Source organism: Sciurus carolinensis, unplaced genomic scaffold (genome assembly GCF_902686445.1).
Source record: "Sciurus carolinensis unplaced genomic scaffold, mSciCar1.2, whole genome shotgun sequence".
NCBI lineage: Eukaryota > Metazoa > Chordata > Mammalia > Rodentia > Sciuridae > Sciurus > Sciurus carolinensis.
Window position 1 is genome coordinate 337539 of NW_025920253.1, and position 12119 is coordinate 349657.

The 12119-nt window shown below is 40.2% G+C and overlaps 1 protein-coding gene and 1 pseudogene across 1 annotated transcript; both read left to right on the plus strand.

Annotated features, from left to right (window-relative positions):
- The first annotated feature begins 723 nt into the window (after positions 1-723).
- LOC124975335 (olfactory receptor 7G2-like) lies at positions 724-7073 on the plus strand. The gene is made up of 3 exons (XM_047538081.1): positions 724-1657; positions 4017-4049; positions 7066-7073. The coding sequence occupies exons 1-3, from the start codon at positions 742-744 to the stop codon at positions 7071-7073; spliced, it is 957 nt and encodes a 318-aa protein (XP_047394037.1). The 5' UTR covers positions 724-741.
- Positions 7074-7874: 801 nt separating this feature from the next.
- Positions 7875-8829, plus strand: LOC124975341 (olfactory receptor 7G2-like; annotated as a pseudogene).
- The last annotated feature ends 3290 nt before the right edge of the window (positions 8830-12119 follow it).

Below are 12119 nucleotides of genomic sequence, written 5' to 3' on the forward strand. Positions count from 1 at the left end.
GACACTATTTACACACACATACACGAGACATTCTCACAATTAAAATAGGAAACAGACTTTGAGATAAAGTTTAATAGATAATTTAATAGATGTGCCTTAGTTTGTAACTTAAAGGAACACTGGACTTTATCATAGTTGTGGTGTGTGTTACATGTGCAAGGTCTACAAATGTAGATGAACAGAAACAAGGGAACACCTGGCCTTGGGGTCAGGAAATCAGCTGTCCTGACCTCCTCACCTCCAAAGTCTTGGTCTTTTAGGACATGCCCTCCTGGGATTAGAAAGACAGTAAAATAGTTAGTTTAATGAGGACCTTTCATTTAGAGCCCACAGGGATAGAGAGACAATAGGAGCTGGCATGTGATGTCACTCAACAGCCCTGCCCCTGTCAGGAAGCAGCTTCAGAGCCTCCTCCCAGAGACAATTCTTCAGATCAAGATCGCAGTCACTCACTGAGTGTGTTTCTGCTTCTGGAGGACACCTCGTCCATCTTCAGTACACAGATAGGATGCGCAACCTCACTCCTATTCTAGCCAAAAAGGGAGCATAAGACCCCCCGCCTCCAATTAATTCTCTGGAAGTGAGTACAGTTGTTTTATGAAAATTGCATCCTGCAGAAGCAACAATAACAAGGTGTTAAAGGAGAAATTTTCTTACACATTTCCACGATACACTGCTAATGATGGTCCATATATTTCTTTATCTTTTCACTCATTCTTTTCTTTCAGATTCAGCACCAACATGGAAACTGGAAATCAAACAACTGTTTCAGAATTCCTCCTCCTGGGACTGACAGAGGACCCAGCACTGCAGCCCCTCATTTTCAACCTGTTCCTGTCCATGTACCTGGTCACTATCCTGGGGAACCTGCTCATCATCCTGGCTGTCAGCTCTGACTCCCACCTCCACACACCCATGTACCTCTTTCTTGCCAATCTTTCCTTCACTGATATCTGTTTAAGTTCAAGCACGATCCCAAAGATGCTGGTGAACATCCTAACACAGAGTCAGAGCATCACCTACACAGGCTGCCTCACCCAGGTCTGCTTTGTCTTGGTTTTTGGTGGCTTGGAAAATTGTCTGCTTGCAGTAATGGCCTATGACCGCTATATCGCCATCTGCCATCCACTCATGTACACAGTCATCATGAACCCCTGCCTGTGTGGACTGATGACCTCATTTTCCTTGTTGATTAGCCTCATGGATGGACTGCTGCACAGTCTGATGGTGCTGCGGCTGTCTTTCTGCACAAACCTGGAGATACCCCACTTCTTCTGTGAACTTGCTCAGATTATCAAGCTGTCTTGTTCTGATAACTTCATTGATAACATCCTGATATATATAGTGGCTTGCATATTTGGTGGTGTTCCCTGCTCTGGAATCATTTTCTCTTACGTTCACATTGTGTCCTCTGTCTTGAGAATGCCCTCATCAGGAGGGAAGCATAAAGCCTTTTCCACCTGTGGGTCTCACCTGTCTGTTGTCTCCTTGTTCTATGGGACAGCTTTTGGGGTGTACATTAGCTCTGCAGTTTCTGACTCCCCCAGGAAGACTGCATTGGCTTCAGTGATGTACACAGTGGCCCCTCAATTGATGAACCCATTTATCTATGGTTTGAGAAACAAGGACATGAAGGAAGCCTTGAAGAAACTCATCAGTTGGATAGCTGTTCTATGTCATTTGCCCTTTTTCAAACTGGGGGTCTAGAATAATTAACAGTGACAACATTTGTGATGAGCCATAATTCCTGACTCATCTGTCATTATACTCTTCTAAATTAATGAAATATCATAATGTCCAGGTGGATTTTAGTTTGTCTTGAAACCTGTCACTGTTTTTAGTATAGCTCTGTGATGTTTGACACATGATTTCTCACCCCAAACATAATTTTGTTGCTCTGGTTCCACAGAGACCGCCTCTGAAACAATGATTTTAGTCTTAGAATTTTCCTTGTGCTGAAATCCCAGAAGAAAGCAAGTTAGTGAAAGGTGGCAGGATAAGGGTAGTCTTTAAGCACTGCTCTGTCATATTAAGAGAATTGTTTCCAATGATCATACAGCTGGGGCCATTAGAATTTCATCTGGGTATCAGACCTAAAGCAAGCAAAGGGTTGGACATTCATATCCTGAGATCTGTTACTGGCATCCATATACTTCTGGGGCAAAAAGAGCATCAATCATTTTCAATGTCTTCATCTATAAAAATGGCATAATGGATCAGATCACTGTTTTGAGATGACTGTGACATGCTTGAACTCCATCAATGAAGATGGACAATACTATGCTCTGACAATAAGGAGAAATACCCTTCTTTCCAAAGATGTGAGAGGTAGGAAGTACAATAACACTGAGAGCAGAACGTCATTCATTCAGTTCCCCATGAAGTGACCTCTTCCCTGCACTGGTCTTCTCCCCTTCCCCAGGTGATAGTACAAATGCAGTTGCTATACCTGGATCTGATGCCCCAATCTGAGCACCCACTCCTGGGTGTCTTGAGCGGGGAATTCTCCATGTACCAAAGACTTGCATCTCTGAGGTGGACTGGATGGTGGTCTTCAAACTATGTCAACATCCTGTCCTGAAAACTTGTGATCAACGTGTGGCATAAATGGTGAATGCTGCTTGTTTGGGAGAAGGGGGTTGGCAGAGGAGGAGCACTTGGTGGATCATCTGGGGGGGATCTCAAGGTCATCCCACGTCTCTTCTTAAGACAGAAGTGGAGAACACAGAATACAGAGGGAGGCATGGTGACTGCAGAGACGGGAATTGGTTTGATACAGACATTATTTGATTACCAGTAGTGGATCAGTTTTGCCCTGAAAAGCTGTCTTTTTTATAGCAATGCAATACATGTTTATCACCCTTGTAGACATCCCTAAACAACATACCACCTAATGAATTCCATTTCTTCTTGCAAGTCTCATGTTTGTGCTCCAGAAATGATCTTTTCATTGGTTTCAGAAGTTATATCTTGATTTGCGTGCTCTATATTTTGTATGTTACATGTGGTGACATTAAACATATGAAGTATTTCTGTGGAGGAACCAAGTGTGGCATCCATATTTCTGCTATTTGGATAAACATCTTAAATATTCCCAATCATGCCTCCCAAAATATATGAAAAAGAGTTTTAGGACTGGAGGCGTAGCTCAGTGATAATGTCAAGGCACACATGGCCAGCACCCTCACAACCCTTGTAAATACAATGTCTGCACTTGGTGTGGAAGTACTGACTGTAGCAGAAGAGTTTGCACCCTTGGGTAGTTTCAGAGAGTTGAACCAACTTACCGTGCCCTGACATATTCTGGAGTTTCACATCATTACTCATGTCTCATTTACTCTGACAATTCAATGAGTGTAACTATTTACTTCCAATTTTCTAAGAGGAAGTTATGAGACTTTTCCTGAATTATGGTCACAAGAATTCCTCTCTTAATTAATTAATACTAGTGTGTGAGTTGTCCATCAAGCTGCAGATCTGTTGTTGATTCATAATATCATGCATGCAATTGGAATAACAGCCCTCTGTCGTTAAATACATACTGCAGATTTTTTTCTGCAGGATCGCGTCTACTTTTGCATGTGCTTCATGGTGGTTAGTAGGCACTCCCAGTACTCAGTATAGAGTACAATTTTGCAATGTTTTGTCTCTGGATCTGTGTTCAACAGGTCTTAGCACTGAAAGCATACAAAGCCTCAGTAAGGGATTTTTAGTCTTGCCATTTGCAATTGAGGCAGAACCCAACTAAAATTCATTGTTGCCTTTGAGGTGAGACAGGCATCTTTTTCTTTTTAATTTCCTTACACTTCTATTAAATGCTCTATCTATTCACTACAATGCCAATCCAGCTATGAATAATAAATTCACTTATGAGTTAATGTGTTTCCTTACACTTTCCTGGACAATAGGATTGTATCTTCTTCTTCCCTAATTTCACAACTCTTTATTACTGTAGTGCCTCAGTCAGTTAAAACTAATTATATTTTTCTTATTTAATTTTTGGTATTGGGATTAAGCCCAAAGGTGCTCAATCATTAGTCATATCCCCAGCCCTTTTTATTCTTTTTCTTTAGAGACCCTGACTCTAAATAAATTGCTTTGGGTCTCACTAAGTTGCTGAGGCTGGCTTTGAACTTATGATCCTCCTGCCTCATTCTCTCAAACCAGTGGGATTACAGGCCTGTGCAACCATGAGCCATGGTGACCAGATAAAATTAATGTTAGTGTGGTAACAAACAAGTCATTTGTTTTTAGTTATAATCACAAAGGTCCTTTGCACCCTGGATTAATGGCTTTCCGATACTTGGCAATTTTCTGCAACCAAATTGATAACACAGACCCAACATTTGGGTCTAGGATCTTCAGTATGTTTGTGTGTATTTGTGTCTTAATGTGTTTATACGAGTATTTATAAATTTTAAATTATATCACTTTGAATGAAAGCTTGATAGTGAAATTCTATTGTCTATTTAGTGTAACCTCTTCTAATTTTGTTATTTATTATTAGTACAAATTATATCATTAGGTTATAGCTACCTAAAACTGTAATTGTGACTCACATGAATACATGTGAATCATGTGTAACTGTGCAAAAACTAATTATAACAATATCTATGTATACAATTTATGACGAAAACTACAGACTGTAACTGTCTTCTACATCTATATTTTATTTTTGAGTTGAAATGTGTGTTGGTGTTCCTGATATTGTGTGTAAAGTTCATTGTGACTCTAAAGCTACCAAAGGAGAAAAGACAAGAATCGTGTATATGCAAAGTGTGTCCCTGTGAGAAAGTCCCTCAGGACAGACATGAACAGAAAGGTGGATACAGAAGACCACACCACCAAGAAATCTCAGGATGAGGGAGCAGTCAGCATCAGGTTGGGAAAGAAGAAGACTTTCTCAAAAGTCTCAAGTCCTAAATCAATCATGCCAATGGCCTTGCAGCGCAAGGATTGCATTCTCAACAAGTGAGCCCCCTGCTGTATAATGTGCTTCAATATTTAAAACACCTCAACGGTAAGAGGTGTTGAGTGTCCAGGTGTCCATTTCCCCTCTTGCAAACTCCTTCAATGCTGTCCTCACCAACTGCAGAGGCACTTGTATGGAGAGGTGGTGTTTTCCCTCTCAGGTGTTGGGTTAAGTAATACTAACAATTGCTGTTGTTTCTGCAAGTGTCTGAAATCCTCCATGTTATTTTTCCTCTCATTCCTCTGCTTTGAAAAAAAATATAGGCAACATATCACCTTAACAGATACAGGTTTAATCTTCAAAAAATTACTAAAATGAATTCCTCCTCAAAGTAATACTCATGACACGGGTGCACTGGCACCCACCTGTAATCCCAGCAACTGGGAGACTGAGGTAGGAGGATCACAAGTTCAAAGCAAGTCTCAGCAACTTAGGGAGGCCTTAAGAGACTGAGAGAGTCCCTGTCTCAAAATTAAGATTTAAAAAAAGTTGAGGCTATGTCTCACTGGGTAAATGTCCCTGGCTTTAATCCCTGGTAATAATAATAATATTCATGTCCCCTAAGGTTTGAGAAAGCGTGTGCACTGGTCCAGACCATGGGTCCTGTCTGGATGCTGCCACTTGGTAGGTAGGACCTATGTGGTCAGAGCAGTGCAGACAATGAGAGATAAAGATGGCCTGTCTGCCTTTGTTCAGGTGGACACTGCCACACAAGTGAAGGAGTCTTGGTGACACTTCAATGATCCTAATGTGGTACTTAGAGGTCACAGGGGATGGAGGTGTAAGGTCACCTGTGAAGTCTGATGTCCTCAGTGTAATTGTATATTGCACTCCCCTTAATAAAATGGATGTGGCCTCTAGACCACTCATCCTGCTCCAGCTACAGCCTCATTCTCTTCTCCATTTATAAAAACATTCTTGAACCTGGTCTCTATATTTCCTCCCCCCAATTCTTCTCCAATAATGTTTTCTTAATCTGTCTGGTTTCCCCTCTGACAGGACTGCAGTTGTCCTCACTGTCTCCAGTGAGGTCTCTACTCCTCAGTCTGGTTTTCTGACCTCTGCTCCTGCATAATTTCATCTCACAGTCAATTAATGTGATAAAAATATACTTTGTGATGCAATTGGAAAAGATTTTGCAAAATGCTCATAGAAAACAGTATGCTTGTCTGTACTTACTACACATATCAGTGACCAAAAAACTAGATTGGAATATTCTGGATAACATACTGAAAATAAAAATCAAGGATCAGGAATCATTAATGACATTGAAGAGATACCTCTGATTATTTGTTTGATTATAACCTCTTGGTTGTGTTTGTAATCAGATTTGTAATACCCACATGCACAAGCTATGTTTTCACATCTAAAAGAGAATCAGGCTCCTTGATATGAAACAGCTATATTTTTCTTTGTTGATAAATGAATATTTGGGGTTTACAAGAAACCTCATGGGACTTGCAGGCAAGGTACCATAAGTGGAGGAGAGGAGAATCTGTCGAGAGAATTGGGTGATCTGCACCTGCCTTTGGGACCAGCCTAAAAGCCTGTCTTCTGTTTTCTTTGGTCTTAAGGTTATGCACTCCAGGGATCAGCAGGGCAGTAAAATTGCTAGTCTAACAAGGAGCTTTGGATATTGACCCCCAGGGGTACAGAGACTGCATAGTGTCACCTTGTGGACAGCGCACCCCACAGCCCTGCCCCAGTGGAGAAGCAACACAGGAGCCTCCTCCTAGAGATGTGATCCTTCTTGACCAGGGCCTGCTGACTCAATCTGTCTGCACATCCTGAGCATGCATCATCCATCAGCAATACACCGATGAGGTACTGAGCATCCTTCCTCTTGAAGTCCACCAGGTACCAGGCAGTCCCTTAGTTAAAGCACTGCAAATGAAGTTAGGTGTGATTCACGTATCTAAATCCATTATTGTTCAATTCATTTAAGTTTTTATTCATTTCATCCCAAATGCATCACAAATGAAGATTGGTTTCCTGCTTTTACATGACCAACTTTCCACAACAGCATTTCTAAGAGCAACCTGATTCTCCTAAAAGGACCTAATAAATATAAGTCTTTGTTATCTTTGTTACAGGTGGCTAATCCTTGAAGGAGGCTTTTCACAGGAAAAAATGTTAAAATTACAATGGTAGATTATGAGATATGAGTGTTTATTTCAGAATGCTTTTCCTGTGCTATTCAGTCATTAGCAGAGCTTAGTGGAGAGTCAACCCTTCAGTCAGATGACCTGAGCTGGGTCCTGGTCTTAGCCAAGCACTCATCACACAGCCCACATCCCAGTATGACCTCCCCTTACTTAAGGGTCTTCATGGGTAAAATGAGGTGGCAGTGTGGACTAACACAGCAGCAGTTTGACAAGACAATGAGATGATTCCAAAAGGATTCTGAGAAAAACCAAAGTAGGTGAACCCTGGCTCAAGAGGACAGATGTAACATGGTCATGCCTGTCTTACTGTTTGTGTGAAGGTACAGACTAATTTTAATTGAATTGTCATGTCTTATACATTGCTTTATTCGCAGCACCTAACTCAGTAGATGCAACAGTTGGTGTTTAGTAAAACAAACATTTCAATAAATGAGGTGAGAGAAAGAAGTGAGTGGACAGGGAAGGAAGGAGAAAGTAGCAGAGGAAGATGTTTGAACATTCATTTGAGTTCACAGTATTAATGATACAGCTTTGTTTCTAATAAATGTTTCCGAGAATTCAGCATATATCAAAGTCACCCAGGGGGCTTGTTGAAGCTTAGAATGCAAGTCTTCATCCACAGAGTTTATCAGCAGTGAGTCCAATGGAGGAATCAAGAAATTGCATTGCTATCATCTTCCCAAATAATGTTGCTAATGCTGTTCCTATGTATTTTTATTTTTCACACCACCTTTTCCTTGAGATTCACCAACAACATGGAACCCAGAAACCAAACAGCAGTTTCAGAATTCCTACTACTTGGCCTGACAGATGATCCAGCATTGCAGCCCATAGTCTTTGAACTGTTCCTGTCCATGTACCTGGTCACTGTCCTGGGAAACCTGCTCATCATCCTAGTCATCAGCTCTGACTCCCACCTCCACACCCCTATGTATTTCTTTCTCTCCAACCTGTCTTTTACTGACATATCTTTAAGCACCATCACAGTCCCCAAGATGCTGGTGAACATCCAAAGACAGAGTAAGACCATCAGTTACACAAGCTGCCTCACCCAGGTCTACTTTGCTCTGGTTTTTTTGGAATGGAAAACTTCCTCCTAGCAGCAATGGCTTATGACTGTTATGTGGCCATCTGCCATCCACTCAGGTACACAGTCATCATGAATCTGCACCTATGTGTTCTTATGATTCTCTTCTCTTTGTGCATCAGCTTTATGGATGCCTTGCTGCTCAGTCTGAGGCTGCTGCGGTTGTCCTTCTGCACAGACCTGGAGATCCCTCACTTCTTCTGTGAACTTGCTCAGATGATTAAGCTCTCCTGTTCTGACACCCTCATTGATAACATCCTTATATATATTGCAGCTTGCATATTCGGTGGTCTTCCTCTCTCTGGGATCATTTTCTCTTATACTCACATTGTGTCCTCTGTCTTGAGAATGCCATCAACTGAAGGAAAGCACAAAGCCTTTTACACCTGTGGGTCACACCTGTCTGTTGTCTCCTTGTTCTATGGGGCAGCTTTTGGGGTGTACATTAGCAATGAAGTCTCTGACTCCCCCAGAAAGACTGCAGTGGCTTCAGTGATGTACTCTGTGGTTCCTCAAATGCTGAATCCCTTTATCTACAGCTGAGGAACAGAGATATGAAAGAAGCCTTGAGGAAACTCATTAGTAGGACAGCATCTTTACTATAATGTTTCATGATTTGAATTTGGGTTTCTAAAGCATATTTAATTGACAAGTTCTTTGTGAACCAGATAACTTAACCTTCTTCCACCATAGTATCCTACAATGACCAAGTAATAACTAGGTGCATTTTAACTTGGCTGGAACCTAACTTTGCTTTTGTTCTGCTCTCTGTTCTTTGACCCATAATTCCTATTTTCCAAATAATGCTTCCTGGCTTGACTTCCATAGCTGCAGAACCTGTGGAAGAGACTCCAATGTAAACATTTTTGCCTGCTCAGAAGAAGGCAATGTGAGGTTGGAGATAACAGGAAAATATTTAAGCATAGTTATTGTCATATTTTACAAATAGTGTTTGCCTGCTTAAGTGTTTAGGAGCAATAGAAGTACATTCTAGTGTAGTACTACTGTGAAGCAAAGGATTAAGCATTCATGACCTGAGAAATACACACTGAGACCTGGTACTGGCAAATCATGCACATCTAAGGTAACACTAGCATCTACCACACTCAGTTTCATTGTTGATGAAATTTTCATAACTAAATGATGTCATTGGTGTGATGGGACAGTGAAGCTCATCAGTGAAGATGTCTTGAGTCCTAATAAGGAAAAGAAAACCTAATATTAATGAGCTTGATTAATAAAACAAGGTTCATTACAATGACTCAATGGCAGAGAATGTGATAGAACAGAGAGTGGTACTACATTCCCTCCTCTATGAGGGGATCTCTAGGTCCTCAGGATTTTGCAGAAGAAACTGAGGTCAGGTGTCACACCTGGACATGATTTCAGAGACAGAAACCCATGTGTCCTTCCATGGGTCCACAGGTGGTAACCTTTCCATGAGTGAAGCAGACCACATCTCTGTGGTGCATTGAGTTGTGGCCCTCAGATATACAGCTGCTGCCTCAGTCACTCGTGACTAACTTACATAACCAATTGATACAAGGCACTTGTATGCAATAGGGTGCTGGGAGCCAGCCCCAGCAACTCACAGTGTCCCCAAAGGATGGGTGGAGTCAGCACAGAGGAATGACACAAACCCCTGGAGCAACTTGAAGCAAATTCTGCTCAGATTTATTTTAACTCTTCTTTTATAGTATTAAGTAAAGCAGGATTAAATAAGATACATGTTATCGAGAAATTACCATAAGATTTGTCATTAATCACACTTTCACACATAGTGGGTACATTAAGATCAACTTTTTATATTTACTTAAAATTACTCACATAAGCAAATTACAGTGAAATATATTTCCCTTTTTCATCCTACTGAATTTGTTTACTCTTTGGTGTCAGACTATTGTTAGCATAATGACTCTCTTTTGTTTTAAGCTTATTTTACTGAACTGCTAATTAAAATAGGCACTAATCTTTAGCTCAAGTTATTATGTTTTGATTTAACCTTAATGTTCTACTATATTATCTAAACAAGCTCTGTTAAAACTAATTTGGGTTATTTTATTGCCGAACAATTCAGTGTGAGTACCTAATTTTATCCTATTATTTTTATTTCATTGATTTATCTTCTTCCTATTGTAGTACATATATGAGATTTAAGCCAGCATAAACTACTCATAACCAGTTATGAGTAGGGCATTTGATCTTAAGATAATATCTTTCTAGTTATTTGCGTATGCTGTTTCTTTGCTCTTTAGTCCTACATTTCCAGGGTGGCCCTTGATGTCCAAGCCTTTGAAGGAAGGACAGACATTGCACATTTGTCCATTTACCATTGATAATAATTACTCATTTACCATTTTCATTGTACACTCTTGTATGGGGAAGAGGTGGATCTGTGGGAGGTGGGTCCTTATGCTTATTCACTTGTTTTCCTCTAGGTGGGTACCACAAACTTCCCCCAATCTTGTAAGCTAAGTAGCATGGTTCTTTCACTCTGGGGACAAGTCTCCTGTTTTGTTTGTCAGGCTGTTTTGCTGGTAAAGCATTAACTGGGGTAGATGTGGTCAGCACAGGAGCAAGCAATTCCTGCAACTATAGTTTCTTGAAGAACTCCTTAAACTCTGTACCTTCAGACTTATATGTGTGATGTAGTACATTTCTAAAGCATTCCTTATCCTCCTCCAACCTCCACAGACACTTTGAGGTTAAATTCTTATCACAACAATCAGAGAATATGATTTGCACTTGCATACTTATAAATATGATGATTACGAAAAAGAACACCCAATTCCTAGGAGAGATGACCACGCCAATTCCTGGAATGGTGGCCTTGCCAAACCCTTCCCCATTCTCAGACCTTGTCAAGCAGCATAGCGTAAATGGTCCCCGACAATAGGGGATCTGTGGAGGAAGAGCATTAAGTGGATGATCTGGGGGAGCTCTCAGGTAATCAATTATTCCAGAAGGGAGAGGACACAGAAAAGAACATGTGGTAATCATGCAGGTCATAAGTAGATTGATGTGGTCAGTATTCATTGTTTTTCCTTTACCCAGTTGGCATTCCCATAAACCTCTGGTGAATTTGTATCCCCAAGGCAGCTATAATTGGATGATTCAATACATAGAAGTGCTTCCATTTCACATGTATAAATTCAAACTTAAAAAACAGGAGACTAATTCCTTGTCTCCTGTTATTCTCATCAAGTTACTTCAGCATCCATCATGTTCTTGGGTACAGTAGTTACTCTCTTATTCCAAATATTCCATAAGATTATACCCATTAGGCTGACATTAAAACTGAGTAGTAATTTTTGATAGTGATAAAATTTTTTATCTATTTTCTTCTCTTGTAAATAAAGTCATTGCAACATTCTCTTCCAAGTCGAGAGAAGGAAATAAAGGTGGTTTTACAGAAGGGTCGAATTGTGCATTATTGTCAAGTGGTTTTTCATTTTTACATAGTTCAAAGGAACTATGCAATGATGTAACTTCTCAATAAAAATTACTGTTTTTCTTTATTATGCTTCAATATTTAAACAACCTTGATAATTTAAAGGGTGCAAAATGCAGGCAATTAATTTGTTTCTCTCATTTAGTGGCTCAGATTCCTTGCACATATTATTATCTATTTTTCTGTCTTTTGATGAATCCATGATATAACCACTGAATTCCTCATCTATCTCAAAAAGGTAATTCATAATTGTTCTTTATATAATTGGATTAGCCATAGTGTACATGTATAACACACCTACATATATAATAATGCAGTTAGTTTTTTAGGAGAGTCTAGTTTTGCTTGTGCTTCATGGTATTCATGGTATTCACTAGATGGCCACAGAACACAGCTTCCACACAGTTTAATTTGTAAATACTTAGCCTCATGGTCTGTGCTCAG